General features: G+C 40.6%; 1 protein-coding gene across 1 annotated transcript; it reads left to right on the top strand.

Annotated features, from left to right (window-relative positions):
- Positions 1-1,642: 1,642 nt before the first annotated feature.
- Positions 1,643-2,611, top strand: LOC110287793 (olfactory receptor 56B34). Its single transcript, XM_021154321.1, has one exon. The coding sequence runs from the start codon at positions 1,646-1,648 to the stop codon at positions 2,609-2,611; it is 966 nt and encodes a 321-aa protein (XP_021009980.1). The 5' UTR covers positions 1,643-1,645.
- The last annotated feature ends 17,723 nt before the right edge of the window (positions 2,612-20,334 follow it).

Below are 20,334 nucleotides of genomic sequence, written 5' to 3'. Positions count from 1 at the left end.
CACTGCTGTTTTATGAGTTGACATAGAATTTCTGAAGTTTATCTAAAAGTGAGCGCATGCATGGGAATTAAAATTGAAGAGAACAGTGAAAGGAATGAAATTTGGTGTCTACTAAACTTACTGATATTTATACAAAAATAATCAGAAATGGACACTATATTCACAGAAGAGAATTGTGCTGTGAATGTGTCCATGTGCACACACATGTGTGTCTACATGTATCTTCAGTATATGACAAAAAGACATAATAATCATTTGATGAGAAAGCAGAACCTATGCTTCATTATTTAAAATAAATTTGGTTACCTACCTGTCATTAATTTAAAAAAAACCAATTCCATGTAAACGACTTATGCTATAAACCAAAAACTCAATCATTAAGCATGAAGAGCCATTCAGAAATGAATATTGATAAAACTTTCTTGATGAGAAAATAATATTCTATTATCATTACTTGTTTCAATAAATCAATATACAAGTGTTAAATATATATGATTAAGTAGATATTTTACATCCTGTAAAACACCAAAAAGAAGTTGGAGAAAAGAGAGCAAAAACAATCAAAGTTTGAGTTTTTTGTTCCTATATAGATTTTTTCCTAAAACTTTTATTGAGAATTCAGCATGTTCAAAAGACCATAACATTACGGGTGAAACCTATATCACTACCTCAAGCCTGGAAAACAATGAATATTTTTTAATAATATGTGGTTTTTAATTGCTTATTTTATTAATTTACATTTCAAATGTTATCCCCCTTCCTGGTTTCCCCTCTGCAAACCCCCTATCTTATCTCCCCTCCCCCTTGCTTCTATGAGGGTACTCCCCCACCCACCCATACACTCCCACCTCATCACCCTAGCAGTCCCCTATGCTGGGGCATTGAATCTCCACAGGACCAAGGGCCTCCCCTCTCACTGATGCCAGATAAGGCCATTCTCTGCTACATATGCAGCTGGAGACATGAGTCCCTCCATGGGTACTCTTTGGTTGGTGGTTTAGTCCCTAGGAGCTCTAGAGGGTCTGGATGGTTGATATTGCTGTTCTTCCTGTGGGGTTGCAAACACCTTCAGCTCCTTCAGGCCTTCCCCTAACTCCTTCATTGGGGTCCCAGTGCTCAGTCAGATGGTTGGCTGCAAGAATCCAGATTTGTATTGGTAAAGCTCTGGCAGAGCCTCTCAGGGAACAGCTATAACAGGCTCCTGTCAGCAAGTGCTTCTTGACATAAGCAATAGTGTCTGGGTTTGATGTCTGCAGATATGATGGATACCTATGTGGGGCAGTCTCTGGATGGCCTTTCCTTCAGTCTCTGTTTCACTCTTTGTCCTTGCATTTCTTTAGATAGGAACAAATCTGGGTTAATATTTTTCAGAGAGGTGGGTTCCCCCATCCCTCAAACGTGGACCACACCTCTGGATATGAACTCTACAGGTTCTCTCTCCACTTTGTTGGGTATTTCACCTAAGATCATCCCCATTGTGTACTGACTGAGGGCCCCTTGTTTTCCTGGCATCTAGGACGTTCTAGTGGCTACCCCTAGCTCCCCATCGCCCACTGCTACATAACTCCATTCAACTCCCTGACAATGATTTTTTTAATTTCCCTTCAATCTACAGGCAGATGCTGAGAACAAGGCACTCCATGAAATGGGTACTGCCCTGCAGGAAACCAACAGCTCAGAGGTCCACGTGTCTGAGTTCATTCTGCTGGGATTCCCAGGCATTCATGAATTCCAGATCTGGTTGTCCTTGCCTATGGCTCTGCTTTATATTGTAGCTCTTGGTGCTAATCTCCTTATCTTGATCACCATCTACCTTGAGCCTAACTTGCATCAGCCAATGTATCAGTTTCTTGGTATCTTGGCTGTAGTAGATATTGGCTTGGCTACCACCAGCATGCCCAAGATCCTGGCCATCTTGTGGTTTGATGCCAAGACCATCAGCCTCCCTGAGTGTTTTGCTCAGATCTATGCTATCCACACTTTTATGTGCATGGAGTCAGGCATCTTCATATGCATGGCAATAGATAGATATGTAGCCATTTGTTATCCCCTCCAATATCCTTCCATAGTAACTGAAACTTTTGTAATCAAGGCCACACTCTCCATGATGCTCAGGAATGGCCTGTTAACCATCCCAGTACCTGTACTAGCTGCCCAGAGACAGTACTGCTCCAGGAATGAAATAGATCACTGCCTTTGCTCTAACTTGGGGGTCATTAGTCTGGCCTGTGATGATATCACTGTTAACAGATTCTACCAGTTGGCATTGGCCTGGCTTGTGGCAGGAAGTGACATGATTCTGGTCTATGCTTCTTATGCTTTGATTATTCGCTCAGTGCTGAGGCTGAACTCCACTGAGGCAGTATCTAAGGCCCTCAGCACCTGCAGTTCCCACCTCATCCTCATTATGTTTTACTACACAGCTATTGTTATAGTATCTGTCACTCACTTGGCAGGAAGAAGGGTTCCCCTCATCCCTGTTCTCCTCAATGTGATGCATATTGTTATCCCTCCATCCCTTAACCCCATGGTATATGCCCTTAGGACACAGGAGCTGAAGATGGGCTTCCAGAAGGTTTTTAGCCTGAGTGAGTATGTGTCTAGGAAGTAAACAGACTATATAACTGAAATAACACTGATTGTAGTATTGCAGGGAAAGGAAAGTATAGACTTTAACCCCAAAATACCTTGTTAAAATTTGATCTCTCCACATTTACAAGGCATACACTCAAGGTCATCTACTTTGAGTAGTACATTCTATATGTTAATTGTGTCTCAAAGTTTTTCAGAAATTTTCCTTCTCACTTCCTGTAATAGCCTATAATGCAAGTACTGTTCTTTGTAAGTTCTGCAGACAGGGAAAATGAATTGGGAAACATTCCCAAAGTTGACCAGGAAGTTGAAACCTGAGATTTGTACTCGGACAGTGTCCAGAGTCTCTGCTCTTAACCCTTTTGCTCCATTTGCCTCAATATTAGTTTTCAATAGTAAGTTAAGATAGTAAAACAAGTTAACATTTATATCCTCATTTTTTAGTAGAATTCCCTTTAGAGCATGGCTGTAGAGGTGAATGGCAGCAGTGGAATAATCAATTCTACAACCATCAAGAAGAGGAAGATGGGAGCTAGAGAGATGAGTCAGTGGTAAAAATCACCAGCTGCTCTTGTAGAGGACCAGGATTTAATTGCCAGCCCCCACATAGTAATTCACAGCTGTGTTTAATTAAGTCCCAGGAGATCTGATGCTCTCTTCTGGTTTCCTGGAGCATGTACTTGGTACCCAGAAGTATATATAGGTAAAACACCCATACACACTATATAGTAAAATAAATTAATCTTTAAAATATTTCTGAAAAAAGAAGATGTTCATGACCACAACCTGCTTGAGGTACAGAAGATCAAGTCCAGTCAATCAGGAGTAAGAATATACATATCATGTGACTCAGATATAATTACATGCACTCAGAGATACTATAGGGAAAGCATTTTAACAGTGTGCAGCAGCCATGTCTAACCACATGACAAACACTGGAACCATGAGACCCTTCCAAAGAATAAAACATCAAGGATATTATCACTGCCCATACTGTATGTATATGTAATGTATGTATGTATGTATGCATGTATGTTTGTATGTATGAAGTTATTGAACTCTGCCTTCTCTTTCATCCAATCTGTGTGTGTATGTGTGTGTGTGTGTTTGTGTGTGTGTGTGAATTACTACACACGGAAAGCAAAAAACACCAAAATGCCAAGCCAAGAGCCATGCAGCAGGAATGATGAATGGCTTTAGAACTTGTGGAATGCAGTTCACAGGTTACCACACCCACATGAGTAAGCCTCAGCCCCGAGGACTCTATGTTCTGAGAACTTTATGCTGTTAAGGAGTTCTGCTCTGCTTTCTGCCCTCACATCCCTCTTAACCCAAGAATTATATGAAAACTCTCAGGCATTGCTAGTGGAGCAGATTAATGATTCAGTGACCAGCCTAGGAAAGAAGTTAGAGACGTAGATTGTCAGCAACAACTACCACCCTTAGAAAAGATTTGGAAAAATAAAACTGTTAGTGAAGATAAGTTGAGATGCTTTTACTATTGGCTCTCATGTTTACTAAAAAAAAAAAAAAAAAAAAAAAAAAAAAAAAAAAAAAAAAAAAAAAAAAACCTTAAGAAAGCTACACTCTTATTAGTTAAGCTGGGGACCTTTTATGGTCAGCAAACAAGAACAATGGCAGCACTGGCTGAAATGACTCTCACTGAGGATGGACTGGTGATAATTGATTTCCTATGCCCATTTTGACCTCAGATTTCTGATATGATTTATTAAGAATTGCTGCTAAGTAGATATGCATTTTGAAAATTTAAGTTAAATGTGACAAATTTTTATATAAAGGTTTAGATTTGTGAATTTATGAAATTCCTAGGCAAATGGATAGACCTGGAGGGCATCATCCTGAGTGAGGTAACACAATCACAAAGGAACTCACACAATATGTACTCACTGATAAGTGGATATTAGCCCAGAAACTTAGGATACCCAAGATATAAGATAGAATTTGCTAAACGCATGAAACTCAAGAAGAATGAAGACCAAAGTGTAGACACTTTGCCCCTTCTTAAAAATGGGAACAAAACACCCATGGAAGGAGTTACAGAGACAAAGTTTGGAGCTGTGACGAAAGGATGGACCATCTAGAGAATGCCATATCCAGGGATCCATCCCATAATCTGCCTCCAAACGATGACACCATTGCATACACTAGCAAGATTTTGCTGAAAGGACCCAGATATAGCTCTCTCTTGTGAGACTAGGCCGGGGCCTATAAAACACAGAAGTGGATGCTCACAGTCAGCTATTGGATGGATCACAGGGCCCCCAATGGAGGAGCTAGAGAAAGTACCCATGGAGCTAAAGGGATCTGCAACCCTATAGGTGGAACAACATTATGAACTAACCAGTACCCCGGAGCTCTTGACTCTAGCTGCATATGCATCAAAAGATGGCTTAGTCGGCCATCACTGGAAAGAGAGGCCCATTGGACTTGCAAACTTTATATGCCCCAGTACAGGGGAACGCCAGGGCCAAAAAGTGAGAGTGGGTGGGTAGGGAAGTGGGGGTGAGGGTATGGGAGACTTTTGGGATAGCATTGGAAATGTAAATGAGGAAAATACCTAATAAAAATATATTAAAAAAAAGAAAAAAATATTCTTATGAGAATTCTTTTAAAGATAAATAATAAAATAATTCTTTCTTTGTAACCACAAATTGCTGCCTGCCAGTAAGAAAAACTGGCTGGGAAAATTACTTTGCTTGCTTATACTTCGTTCATCTAAAACAAGTTGCTTAGTTACAAATGTATATGGGTTTGGGGAAGTAATTTGTTTTCTTTACCTGTACTATTGTAATATTATTTCTTATAAAAGTATTGGAAGACATATTGGTTTTTTACCACCATTTACTAGAAGAAAACTAAAATGTAATCACATTGTAATTTTATACCTCTTGAAAGATTTTGCTAGTATATATGAGCTATGGAAGAAAGAATAAAGAATAAGAGTTGGAGCATTCATCAACTAGGTGTGTTTAAGGTTTGTGTGTGTGGTGGGTTGGAGCATTGTTCCTTCTATCCATCAACCATGTGTATGTATGTATATGTGTAAGGTTTGTGTGAATGAGGGAACACTGTTTCTTCTACTCGTGTGTGTGTGTGTGTGTGTGTGTGTGTATGTATAGCTTGTGGATGTGTGTTGGAGCTTGCTCCATCCAACAATTGTGTGCATTTATGTATGTATGTGTGAAATGTTTGGAGAATGCTTACTGGACCTTTGTTGTAATCATTCAATGTGTGAATGTGTCTATGTTTGGCTGTATGTCTGTATGAATATATGTATGTGTATACATAAACATTTATGTTTATTTGTATAACGTTTTTGGATTCTTCCTTATGTTTGATCTACTGTGTGTGTGTGTGTGTGTGTGTGTGTGTGTGTGTGTGTGTGTGTGTGTGTGTGAATTTTCTTGCTTTCCTTCTCTTTCTTACCAGCCCCAAGGAGTTAAAAGAGTTCATAGGTTTTCTGCTGGCCACAGGAAGTGCCAGCTCAAGTAAATATTTTTTAATTTCATTTCATTTTTAATTCATTTTTACACTCCATATTCCATTCCCTGCCCCCTCCCCATCCACCCTCTGTCTGCTCCACATCCCACACGTCTTCCGCACCCCATCCCGTCTCCACGTGGATGCCCCCACCTCCTTCCCCACCTGACCTCTAAACTCCCTGGGGCCTCCAATCTCTTGAGGGTTAGGTGCATCATCTCTGAATGAACACCGACCTGGAAGTCCTCTACTGTATGTGTGTTGGGGGCCTCATATCAGCTGGTATATGCTCTGTTTGGTGGTCCAGTGTTGAGAGATCTCAGGGGTCCAGATTAATTGAGACTGCTGGTCCTCCTACAGAATCATCCTTCTCCTCAGCTTCTTTCAGCCTTCCCTAATTCAACAACAGGGGTCAGCTGCTTCTGTCCATTGCTTGGGTGCAAATAACTGCATCTGACTCTTTCAGCTGCTTGTTGGGTCTTTCGGGGGGCATTCATGATAGGTCCCTTTTTGTGAGTGTCCCATAGACTCAGTAATAGTGTTAGGCCTTGGGACCTCCCCTTGAGCTGGATCCCACTTTGGGCCTGTCTCTGGACCTTTTCCTCAGGCTCCTCTCCATTTCCATCCCTGTAATTCTTTCAGACAGAAACAATTATGGGTCTGAGGTGTGACTGTGGGATGGCAACCCCATCTTTCACTTGATGTCCTGTCTTCCTGCTGGAGGTGGGCTCTATAAGTTTCCTCTCCCTACTGTTAGGCATTTTATCAAAGGTCCCTCCCTATGAGTCTTGGGAGTCCCTCACCCCCAGGTCTCTGGTGCATTCTAGGGGGCCTCCAAACCTCCTATTTCCTGAGGTTGCCTGTTACATTCTTTCTGCTGGCCCTCAGGGCTTCAGTCCTTTTCCCTCACTCAATACCAGATCAAGTTCCTCTTTACTCCCATTCTCCCCCAATCCACTTTTGCTCCCAAGTCTCTCCCTCCCTCCCCACTTATGATTGCTTTCTTCTCTCTCCCAAGTGGGACTGAGGTGTCCTCACTTGGGCACTTCAGCTTGTTGAGCCTTTTGAATTCTGTGGACTGTATCTTGTGTATTCTGTATGGTTTGTTTTGGTTTGGTTGGTTGGTTGGTTGGTTGGTTGGTTGGTTGGTTGTTTTTGCTAATATCCACTTATTAGTGAGTATATACCATGCTTGTCCTTTTGGATCTGAGTTATCTCACTCAGGATAATATTTTCTAGTTCCATCCATTTGCCTCCAAAAGTCAGGATGTCCTCCTTCTTAACAGATGAGGTATTCCTTGTGTAAATGAACCACATTTTCTGTATCCATTCTTCTGTCATGGAACATCTGGGTTGTTTCTAGCTTCTGGCTATCACAAATAAGGCCACTATGAACACAGTGGAACACGTGCCCCTGTGGCATGGTGGGGCATCTTTTGGGTATATGCCCAACAGTGGTACTGCTGGGTCTTCAGGTAGTTCTATTTCTAATTTTCTAAGGAACCTCCAGATTGATTTCCAGAGTCATTGAACCAGTTTGCAATCCCACCAGCAATGGAGGAGTGTTCCTCTTTCGCCACATCCTCTCTAACATGTATTGTCACCTGAGGTTTTGATCTTAGTCATTCTGACTGGTGTAAGGTGGAATGTCAGGGTCATTTTGATTTGCATTTCTTGATCACTAAGGACTTTGAACATTTCTTTAGGTGTTTCTCAGCCATTTGAGATTCCTCAGTTGTGAATTTTCAGTTTAGTTCTATACCCCACTTTTTTATTGGCTTGTTTGTTTTTTTGTTGATTAACTTCTTGAGTTCTTTATATATTTTGGATATTAGCCCACTGTCGGATGTGGGGTTAGTGAACATTTTTCCCAATCAGTAGGCTGCCAATTTGTCTTATTGACTTTGTCCTTTGCCTTACAGAAGTTTTCCAGTTTTATGAGGTCCCATTTATCAATTCTTGGTCTTAGAACCTGAGCCATTGGAATTCTGTTTAGGAAATTTCCCCCTGTACCAATGAGTTCAAGGCTCTTTGACAATTTCTCTTCTATTAGATTCAGTGTATCTAGTTTTATGGTGAGGTCCTTGATCCACTTGGACTTGAGCTTTGTACAAGGTGACAAATATGGGTCTATTTTCATTCTTCTACCTACAGGCAGCCATTTATTGAAGATGCTTTCATTTTTCCATTGTATATTTTTGGTGTCTTTGTCAAAGATCAAGTGACCATAAGTATGTGGTTTTATTTCTGGGTCTTCAATTCTATTCCATTGATCAACATGTCTCTCTCTGTACCAATACCATGCATTTTTTTATCATTATTGCACTGTACTAAAGCTTAAGGTCAGGAATGGTGATTCTCCCAGTTGTTCTTTTATTGTTAAGAATTGTTTCCACTTTTCTTGGTTTTTTTACCTTTCCAGATGAATTTGAGAATTGCTCTTTCCATGTCTTTGAAGAATTGTATTGGGATTTTGATGGGGATTGCATTGAATCTATAGATTGCCTTTGGTAGGATGACCATTTTTCCTATGTTAATTCTGCCACTCCATGAGCATGGGAGATCTCTCCATTTTCGGAGATCTTCTTCGATTTCTTTCTTAAGAGACCTGAAGTTATTGTCATACAGATCTTTCATTTGTTTGATTAGAGTTACCCCCAAGATATTTTATACTATTTGTGGCTATTGTAAAGGGAATTGTTTTCCTTATTTCTTTCTCAGCCTGTTTATCTTTTGTATAAAGGAAGGCTACTGATTTATTTGAGTTAATTTTATATCCCAACACTTTGCTGAAGTTGTTTATCAGCTGGAGAAGTTCTCTGGTAGAATTTTTGGGGCCGCTTATGTATACTATCATATCATCAGCAAATAGTGATACCTTTATTTCTTCTTTACCAAATTGTATTCCCATGATCTCTTTTGGTTGTCTTATTATTCTAGCTAACACTTCCAGTGCTATATTAAATAGATATGGGGACAGTGGGCATCATTATCTTGTCCCCAATTTCAGTAGGATTGCTTCAAGTATCTCAATTTAATTTGATATTAGCTGTTGGTTTCCAGTAAATAGCTTTTATTATGTTTAGGTATGGGACTTGAATTCCTGATCTCTACAATATTTTTAACATGAAGTGGTGTTGTTTTTGTCAAATGCTCTATCAGCATATAAGGAGATGATCATGTGACTTTTTTCTTTGAGTTTGTTTATATAGTGTATTATATTAATGGATTTTCATATATTAAACCAACCTTGAATCTCTAGGATGAAGCCTACCTGATCATGGTGAATGATGATTTTGATGTGTTCTTCGATGTGGTTTGCAAGAACTTTATTGAGTATTTTGGCATTGATATTCATAATTGAGATTGGTCTGAAGTTCTCTTTTTGGTTGTGTCCTTATATGCCAGAGTAATTGTGGCTTCATAGAATGAGTTAGGTAGTATTCCTTCTGTTTATATATTATTGAATAGTTTGAGGAAATTGGCATCAGGTCTTCTTTGAAGGTCTGGTAGAATTATGCACTAAATCCATCTAACACTGGGCTTTTTTTTAATATATATTATTTTTATTTTTTACATTTTTATTAGGTATTTTGCTCATTTACATTTACAATGTTATCCCAAAAGTCCCCCATACCCTCCCACCCACTCCCCTACCCACCCACTCCCACTTTTTTCCCTGGCGTTCCCCTGTACTGGGGCATATAAAGTTTGCAAGTCCAATGGGCCTCTCTTTCCAGTGATGGACGACTAAGCCATCTTTTGATGCATATGCAGCTAGAGTCAAGAGCTCCGGGGTACTGGTTAGTTCATAATGTTGTTCCACCTATAGGGTTGCAGACCCCTTTAGCTCCTTGGGTACTTTCTCTAGCTCCTCCATTGGGGGCCCTGTGATCCATCCAATAGCTGACTGTGAGCATCCACTTCTGTGTTTTATAGGCCCCGGCATAGTCTCACAAGAGACAGCTATATCTGGGTCCTTTCAGCAATATCTTGATAGTGTATGCAATGGTGTAAGCTTTTGGAAGCTGATTATGAGATGGATCCCTTGATATAGCAGTCTCTAGATGGCCCATACTTTCATCACAGCTCCAAACTTTGTCTCTGTAACTCCTTCCATGGGTGTTTTGTTCCCAATCCTAAGAAGGGGCAAAGTGTCCACACTTTGGTCTTTGTTCTTCTTGAGTTTCATGCGTTTAGCAAACTGTATCATATATCTTGGGTATCCTAAGTTTCTGGGCTAATATCCACTTATCAGTGAGTACATATTGTGTGAGTTCTTTTGTGATTGTTACCTCACTCAGGATGATGCCCTCCAGGTCCATCCATTTGCCTAGAAATTTCATAAATTCATTCTTTTTAATAGCTGAGTAGTACTCTATTGTGTAAATGTACCACATTTTCTGTATCCATTCCTCTGTTGAGGGGCATCTGGGTTCTTTCCAGCTTCTGGCTATTATAAATAAGGCTGCTATGAACAAGAAGGTGGACCCCAGAAAATCAAATAACCCCATTAAAAAATGGGGCTCAGAACTGAACAAAGAATTCTCACCTGAGGAATACTGAATGGCAGAGAAGCACCTGAAAAAAATGTTCAACATCCTTAATCATCAGGGAAATGCAAATTAAAACAACCCTGAGATTCCATCACACACCAGTCAAAATGGCTAAGATCAAAAATTCAGGTGACAGCAGATGCTGGCGAGGATGTGGAGAAAGAGGAACACTCCTCCATTTTGGTGGGATTACAAGCTTGTACAATCATTCTGGAAATCAGTCTGGCGGTTCCTCAAAAAATTGGACATAGTACTACCAGAGGCTCCTGCAATACCTCTCCTGGGCATATATCCAGAAGATGTTCCAACCGGTAAGAAGGGCACATGCTCCACTATCTTCATAGCAGCCTTATTTATAATAGCCAGAAGCTGGAAAGAACCCAGATGTCCCTCAACAGAGGAATGGATACAGAAAATGTGGTACATTTACACAATGGAATACTACTCAGCTATTAAAAAGAATGAATTTATGAAAATCCTAGGCAAATGGATTGACCTGGAGGGCATCATCCTGAGTGAAGTAACCCGATCACAAAAGAACTCGCACAATAAGTACTCACTGATAAGTGGATATTAGCCCAGAAATTCAGAATACCCAAGATATAAGATACAATTTGCTAAACGCATGAAACTCAAGAAGAATGAAGACCAAAGTGTGGACACTTTGCCCCTTCTTATAATTGTGAACAAAACACCCATGGAAGGAGTTACAGAGACAAAGTTTGGAGCTGATACGAAAGGATGGACCATCTAGAGACTGCCATATCCAGGGAACCATCCCATAATCAGCTTCCAAATGCTGACACCATTGCATACACTTGCAAAATTTTGCTGAAAGGACCCAGATATGGCTGTCTCTTGTGAGACTATGTCGGGGCCTGGCAAACACGGAAGTGGATGCTCACAGTCAGCTACTGGATGGATCACAGGGCCCCCAATGGAGGAGCTAGAGAAAGTACCCAAGGAGCTGAAGGGATCTGCAATCCTATAGGTGGAACAACAATATGAACTAACCAATACCCCACCCCCCAGGAGCTGGTGTCTCTAGCTGCATATGAATCAGAAGATGGCCTAGTTGGCCATCAGTGGAAAGAGAGGCCCTTCGGTCGTGCAAACTTTATATGCCTCAGTACAGAGGAACGCCAGGGCCAAGAAGTTGGAGTGGGTGGGTAGGGGAGTGGGTGGGGGAGGGTATGGGGGACTTTTGGGATAGCATTGGAAATGTAAATGAAATACATACCAAATTAAAAAAAACATTCAAAAATATTAGTGCATTCTATTTAAGTAGCTGTACAGTTAATAATATAACCTGGTCTGTAGTTCTCGAGACAGCAAGAGTCCTTGTCTGTGGCCTTGACTGTGAACTTTCAACTTCTGTCTCTATTTTTTGATATAGGATCCTTATTTTTACTCTGTGTAGTTATCTCTGATATCAGAGCTAGAAACAAGTTTGTAACATTTAAAGGCCTCTCAGTATGATGACGTGTGGCCTCTCCTTCCTCAGTCAACCTCCCAGCTGTCTCTATGTGGGGGATTATTCATTGATGTCATGTGTCCTGTCCTGCTTAGGGACAACCTGGACAGTCTGTGACTGTTCTTTATAACACCTTTCAATACTTTTCTCAGGAGTATTTTTAACTTTATGATTTATCTCTGCAACTGAAAAACTATGAGTCAGTGCCTTCCATTGCTGCTACAAATCACATCCCTATAATTTCATAGCTATACTAGCCACTATGACATTAGTTTTCCCATGTGACCTTCTGGTTCTATATACTTAATGCTGTCTCACACTTTGTTTTACCTAAGATAAAGTTCTAAGCCCTAGAAACTGAATATCTACCTTCTGAAGAGGCCAATCTGGAAGCTAATATGTTGTTGAAATTATTGTTACATCTGCTCCTGTGTCTACCAAATCTTCAATTTTAATATCATTATAAATACTTTTAGTATTAACCTCAAATAACTAACTTATTATTCTTTACCAAAATACTTGTTTTCTGGTTTTTCCTGAGTGTTCTGTTTTATCTACTGAAGCTGCTCTGACTTTGATATCTGGAGTATCAGTGGCTATATACAAAGCAGATTGGAAAGAAAGATTAGAAGAAAGGAAAAAACTTTTTAGACAGGAAATAACGAATACAATAACTTCTTATTTAAAACATAAATATATTCCAAAATCTCTGATATTTTTCAAAACTATTTGACCCTAACTAAATTTTATATTTCCATAAGAGCTACTGTACCCATTAGAAATACTTACTGGGAGCAGTATTAAAAGGCAAAATTACAACAAACTTTGTTTACAGGTTAGATTGAATATTACCTATCACTCTACACTTGAGCACCAACTCACTTCATAGTATAAAATAAAAATTTCTTTGAACTGAGCAGAGATGCTTGTGGGAAAAAGAAGGAGAAGTAAAGGGAACCAGCAAAAGTAGATTGGCTGTTTCTGTTACTTTCCCTAAAGGGTTAAAATCGAAGGGACTTCTTTTTTGTAGTGACTCAAGCTGCCTAGAACCTCTTATATAAGAAAAAAGTGATACAAAGTTCAGGTGAATTGTATGAGATTTAGCCCAAGTGACTCCGTCCTGCTTTGGTCTGGTAGAGACCAGTGATAGAGCCTGGGCCACTATAACTTAATATCTAATTTGTTAAAAAGCAGAAAACTGTCAATGTGAAGGTAAGATGCAGATAAATATACAAAACACACATGCACACACACACACACCACTTATTTATTTTTTGTTTATTTTTACTTGCTGTCTGATTTTGTAACAAACCCCTGGCCTGAGAAGATATATTTATTATTATTATTATTATTATTATTATTATTATTATTATTATTATTTTATACAATACATCCTGACCACACAGCCCTTCCCTCCACTTTTACCAGTTCCCCACCTCCCACTACAACTTCCCTCTCCCCTAGATCCAATGCTCCTTTGTTCCCTTTAGAAAAGGGTATCAACCAAGCAGGGCATAACAAGATGTAATAAGACTAGGCACAAACCCTTGTGTCAGTACTGGGTGAGGAAACCCAAGAGGAGAAAAGTGTGCCAAAAGCAGGCAAAAGAGTCAGAGCTACCACAATGTCATTCTTAGGAGTCCTGTGAAAATCCCAAGCTAAACAACCACAGCATGTATTGAGAGGGTCTAGGGCAGACCACACAGACTCCATGGTTGCATCTTCAGTTTCTGTGAACCCCTATGAGCCCTGCTTAGGTGATTCTTTGACCTTTTTTCTAATGGTGTCCTCAACCCCTCTGACTCCTACAATCCATCATCATCTTCTTCCACAGGGTTCTCTGAGTTCTGGCTAATGTTTGGCTGTAGGTCTGTGAACCTGCTCCAATCAGCCTCTGGCAGAATCCTCTCTGATGATGATTAGGCTCAGTGCCTATCAATGACAAATATCAGAATATCATTAGGAATCATTTCATTTACCTTTTTATATTTTTTTATGTCATGTTTGCTTCTATCCTAGGTCTCTGGGGCATCCAGCTTCCAGTTCCTGGTCATCCAGACAGTGTTGGAGATAGGGTCCTTTCCTGGCTTGCGCCTCAAATTATACCAGTCATTGGTTGGCTACCCACAGGCTCTGCACCATCATTGTCCCAGTCAGGACAGGTGGCTGAGTTGGTGTAGCAGTTCCACTGCTGAGAGCCTTACATGGTTACAGAAGACAGCAAATTAAGGCTCCATATCCTCCCTTACTAGAAGCCCTCCCTACGGTCACCTTCACAGGTTACAGGAAGGTTCCAATGCACTAGGTTTATATATTCCCCCTACATATTCCCCCTATTCCAGTCTTTTCTCCCAGTACTCTATATATATCCACCCATCCATTCCTCACCTGATCCATCTTGTTCTCATACCACTGGCTCCCAGTCTACCCACAAAATCTATGATTTCCCTGCCCAGGGAAATCCATATGTCCTACCCAGAGCCCTCCTTGTTACTTAACCACTCTGGGTCTGTGGAGTGGAGTATTAGTATCCTTTACTTAACAGCTAACAGGCTGTTATAAGTGAGTACAAACTTGTCTCTCTGAGTCTGGGTTACCTCACTCAGGATAATTATTTTCTAGTTCCATTCATTTGCCAACACATTTCATTATGTCATCTTTTCTTTTTTTCTCTTTTTAGATTTTTTTATTGAATATTTTATTTATTTACATTTCAAATGTTATCCCCTTTCCTGGTTTCCCCTCTGCAAACTCTCAATTCCATCCCCTCTCCCCCTGCTTCTATGAGGATGCTCCCCCACCCACCAACCCACTCCCACTTCAATGCCCTGGCATTCCCCTGCACTGGGGCATCAAGCCTTCATAGGACCAAGGGCCTCTCCTCCCATTGATGCCAAATAATACTCCATTGTGTAAATGTACCACATTTTCTTTATCCATTCTCTGTTGAGGGATGTCTATCTCTGCTGTTTCAGTTTCTGGATCTTATGAATAAAGCCATGGTTGAGGAAATGTCATGGTGGAAAGATGGAACATTCTTTGAGTATACACCTATGAGTGGTATAGCTGAGTCATGCAGTACACTGATTCCCAATTTTCTGAGGAACTGCCATATTGATTTTCATATGATAGTATAAATAACTGACCCCAAAAATTTATCATGGAATTCCTATTGATGATAAACACCTACAGCAATATGGCTGCATACTAGATTAACTCAAAAATATCAGAAGCCTTCATATACAAATGACAAATGCACTTAGAAAGAAATAAGGAAAACAATACCCTTCATAATAGTCACAAATAATAAAATATCTTGGAGTAACCCTAACCAAGCAAGTGAAATACTTGCATGACACAAACTTCAAGTCTTTAAAGAAAAAAATTGAAAAAGTTATCAGAAGATGTACCTATCTCCCATGCTCATGGAATAGTAAAATAAAAAAAGTAAAGATAGAGCCGGGCATGGTAGCACACGCCTTTAATCCCAGTACTTGGGAGGCAGAGGCAGGTGAATTTCTGAGTTCGAGGCCAGCCTGGTCTACAGAGTGAGTTCCAGAACAGCCAGGGCTACACAGAGAAACCCTGTCTCGAAAAAAAAAAAACAAACAAACAAAAAAACCAACAACAACAACAAAAGTAAAAATAGCTATCCTACCAAAACCAATCTAGACATTCAACACAATTCCCATCAAACTTCCAACATAATTCTTTACAGATATTGAAGGAACAATACACGACTTCACAAAGGATACCATCAACAAGACAAAACAGTAGCCTAGAGAATGGGAAAAGATCTTTTCTATCTGTACTTCTGATACAGAACTAATGCTAATTTCAAAACTATATGAACAATTCAAAAAACTAGACATCAACAAACAAAAATAATCAAACTTGAACAATGGTGTATTGATCTAAACAGAGAATTCTCAACAGAGGAATCTCAAATGACTCAGAAACACTTAATGCAGAGTCCTGTGCCATCTTGGGCATGAACCCAGTGGAGGGTCCCAAGGTCCCCAGAGGACTCTCCACGCTGCAGGCACCCTAGCACACCCGGGATCTTGAGATCACTAGTGAGTGGAACACATCTGTTCCAAAAAACCCAGAGGGTCTTGTGCTAGCAAGAACAGGGGAAAAGAAAACCTGCACAACCAGTGGCTGGGGTTCTTTCCGGTCGGCGCCAGCCCTATGCCATCTTGGGCATGAACTGGGCAGGTCCTAGCACACCCAGGATCTTGGGATCACTGAGACCAGTCTACACAAGAGAGCACTTGGGCGGCAGAAGCAACAGAGCTTCTTGGACAGGGTCCCTTTGAGCCTTCATCCACAGCCAGGAGGCAGATCTGAGACCCAGACCCCTAGGCACTTTCCCCACCAGAGGGAAAGTCAGCCTCCAGGAAGGGCTCTGACACCAGGACTCAGGAGGTAGATCTTAGCTCCAGACCTCTGTGCACCTTCCCTGCAAGAGGAGAGCTTGTCTGCAGAGAGTGCTCTGACCACTGAGACTCAGGAGAGAGTTGGACTCCCAGGAGTGCTGACAGAGGCTAAAGAATCAAGGAGGAACAATCTCCAGCTAGAGACAGCTAGAACGTCTAACACCAGAGATTACCAGGTGGGGAAAGACAAACATATGAATCTTACTAACAGAAACCAACAAACTAAGACATCAACAAACATTAGGGCATTAATAAAGAATGCCCACTTAAAGAAATACAGGAGAACGCTGCTAAACAGGTACACGTCCTTAAAGAGGAAACACAAAAATCCCTTTAAGAACTACAGGAAAACACAACCAATAATGTGATGAAATTGAACAAAACCATCCAAGATCTAAAAATGGAAGTAGAAACAATAAAGAAAACCCAAAGGGAGACAACTCTGGAGATAGAAACCCTGGACCATAGATGCGAAATCATGGACCATAGATGCGAGCATCAGCAACAGAATGCAAGAAATGGAAGAGAGAATCTCAGGTGCAGAAGATTCCATAGAGAACATGGACACAACAATCAAAGAAAATGCAAAATGCAAAAAGATCCTAACTTAAAACATCGAGGAAATCAAGGACACAGTAAGAAGACCAAACCTAAGGATAATAGGTGTAGATGAAAATGAAGATTTTTTTCAATGGCCTTTCTCTACACAAAGAATAAACAGGCTGAAAAAGAAATTAGGGAAACAACACCCTTCTCAATAGTCACAAATAATATAAAATATCTTGGTGTGACTCTAACTAAGGAAGTGAAAGATCTATATAATAAAAACTTCAAGTCTCTGAAGAAAGAAATTATAGAAGATCTCAGAAGATGGAAAGATCTCCCATGCTCATGGATTGGCAGGATCAACATTGTAAAAATGGCTATCTTGCCAAAAGCAATCTACAGATTCAATGCAATCCCCATCAAAATTCCAACTCAATTCTTCAACGAATTAGAAAGTGCAATCTGCAAATTCATCTGGAATAACAAAAAACCTAGGATAGCAAATCTCTTCTCAAGGATAAAAGAACCTCTGGTGGAATCACCATGCCGGACCTAAAGCTTTACTACAGAGCAATTGTGATAAAAACTGCGTGGTACTGGTATAGTGACAGACAAATAGACCAATGGAATAGAATTGAAGACCCAGAAATGAACCCACACACCTACGGTCACTTGATCTTCGACAAGGGAGCTAAAAACATCCAGTGGAAGAAAGACAGCATTTTCAACAAATGGTGCTGGCACAACTGGTTGTTAACACGTAGAAGAATGCAAATCAATCCATTCCTATCTCCTTGTACTAAGGTCAAGTCTAAGTGGATCAAGGAACTTCACATAAAACCAGAGACACTGAAACTTATAGAGGAGAAAGTGGGGAAAAGCCTTGAAGATATGGGCACAGGGGAAAAATTCTTGAATAGAACAGCAATGGCTTGTGCTGTAAGATCGAGAATTGACAAGTGGGACCTCATGAAACTGCAAAGCTTCTGCAAGGCAAAAGACACCATCAATAAGACAAAAAACCACCAACAGATTGGGAAAGGATCTTCACCTATTCTAAATCGATAAGGGACTAATATCCAATATATATAAAGAACTCAAGAAGGTGGACTCCAGAAAGTCAAATAACCCCATTAAAAAATGGGGCTCAGAACTGAACAAAGAATTCTCACCTGAGGAATACCAAATGGCAGAGAAGCACCTGAAAAAATGTTCAACATCCTTAATCATCAGGGAAATGCAAATCAAAACAACCCTGAGATTCCACCTCACACCAGTCAGAATGGCTAAGATCAAAAATTCAGGTGACAGCAGATGCTGGCGAGGATGTGGAGAAAGAGGAACACTCCTCCATTGTTGGTGGGATTGCAAGCTTGTACAACCACTCTGGAAATCAATCTGGCAGTTCCTCAGAAAATTGGACGTAGTACTACCAGAGGATCCAGCAATACCTCTCCTGGGCATATATCCAGAAGATGTCCCAACCGGTAAAAAGGACACATGCTCCACTATGTTCATAGCAGCCCTATTTATAATAGCCAGAAGCTGGAAAGAACCCAGATGTCCCTCAACAGAGGAATGGATACAGAAATTATGGTACATTTACACAATGGAGTACTACTCAGCTATTAAAAAGAATGAATTTATGAAATTTCTAGCCAAATGGATGGACCTGGAGGGCATCATCTTGAGTGAAGTAACACAATCACAAAAGAACTCACACAATATGTATTCACTGATAAGTGGATATTAGCCCAAAACTTAGGATACCCAAGATATAAGATACAATTTGCTAGACGCATGAAACTCAAGAAGAATGAAGACCAAAGTGTGGACACTGTGCACCTTCTTAGAATTGGGAACAAAACACCCAGGGAAGGAGTTACAGAGACAAAGTTCGTAGCTGTGATGAAAGGATGGACCATTTAGAGACTGCCATACCCAGGGATCCATCCCATAATCAGCTTCTAAACGCTGACACCATTGCATACACTAGCAAGATTTTGCTGAAAGGACCCAAATATAGCTGTCTCTTGTGAGACGATGCCGGGGCCTAGCAAACACAGGAGTGGATGTTCACAGTCAGCTATTGGATGTATCACAGGGCTCCCAATGGAGAAGCTAGAGAAAGTACCCAAGGAGCTAAAGGGATCTGCAACCCTATTGTTGGAACAACATGATGTACTAACCAGAACCCCGGAGCTCTTGTCTCTAGCTGCATATATATCGAAAGATGACCTAGTCGGCCATCAATGGAAAGAGAGGCCCATTGGACTTGCAAACTTTATATGCCCCAATATAGGGGAATGCCAGGGCCAAAAGAATGGGAATGGGTGGGTAGGGAAGTGGGGGGGGGGGGCGCTATGGGGGATAGCATTTTGGGATAGCATTGGAAATGTAATTGAGGAAAATATGTAATAAAAATATTAAAAAAAAAATGAAATTCCTAGCCAAATGGATGGACCTGGAGGGCATCATCTTGAGTGAGGTAACACAATCACAAAAGCACTCACACAATATGTATTCACTGATAAGTGGATATTAGCCCAAAACTTAGGATACCCAAGATATACGATACAATTTGCTAGACGCATGAAACTCAAGAAGGATGAAGACCAAAGTGTGGACACTGTGCCCCTTCTTAGAATTGGGAACAAAACACCCAGGGAAGGAGTTACAGAGACAAAGTTCGTAGCTGTGATGAAAGGATGGACCATTTAGAGACTGCCATACCCAGGGATCCATCCCATAATCAGCTTCTAAACGCTGACACCATTGCATACACTAGCAAGATTTTGCTGAAAGGACCCAAATATAGCTGTCTCTTGTGAGACGATGCCGGGGCCTAGCAAACACAGGAGTGGATGTTCACAGTCAGCTATTGGATGTATCACAGGGCTCCCAATGGAGAAGCTAGAGAAAGTACCCAAGGAGCTAAAGGGATCTGCAACCCTATTGTTGGAACAACATGATGTACTAACCAGAACCCCGGAGCTCTTGTCTCTAGCTGCATATATATCGAAAGATGACCTAGTCGGCCATCAATGGAAAGAGAGGCCCATTGGACTTGCAAACTTTATATGCCCCAATATAGGGGAATGCCAGGGCCAAAAGAATGGGAATGGGTGGGTAGGGAAGTGGGGGGGGGGCGCTATGGGGGATAGCATTTTGGGATAGCATTGGAAATGTAATTGAGGAAAATATGTAATAAAAATATTAAAAAAAA

Source organism: Mus caroli, unplaced genomic scaffold (assembly GCF_978045245.1).
Source record: "Mus caroli unplaced genomic scaffold, Mus_caroli_1 scaffold_8, whole genome shotgun sequence".
Classification (NCBI taxonomy): domain Eukaryota; kingdom Metazoa; phylum Chordata; class Mammalia; order Rodentia; family Muridae; genus Mus; species Mus caroli.
Note: the sequence above shows the minus strand (reverse complement) of the source record. Positions and strands in the feature narration are given on the sequence as shown.

Excerpts from the sequence above, each read along its gene's own strand:
- LOC110287793 (XM_021154321.1), top strand. The coding sequence starts at position 1,646 with ATGGGTACTGCCCTGCAGGAAACCAACAGCTCAGAGGTCCACGTGTCT.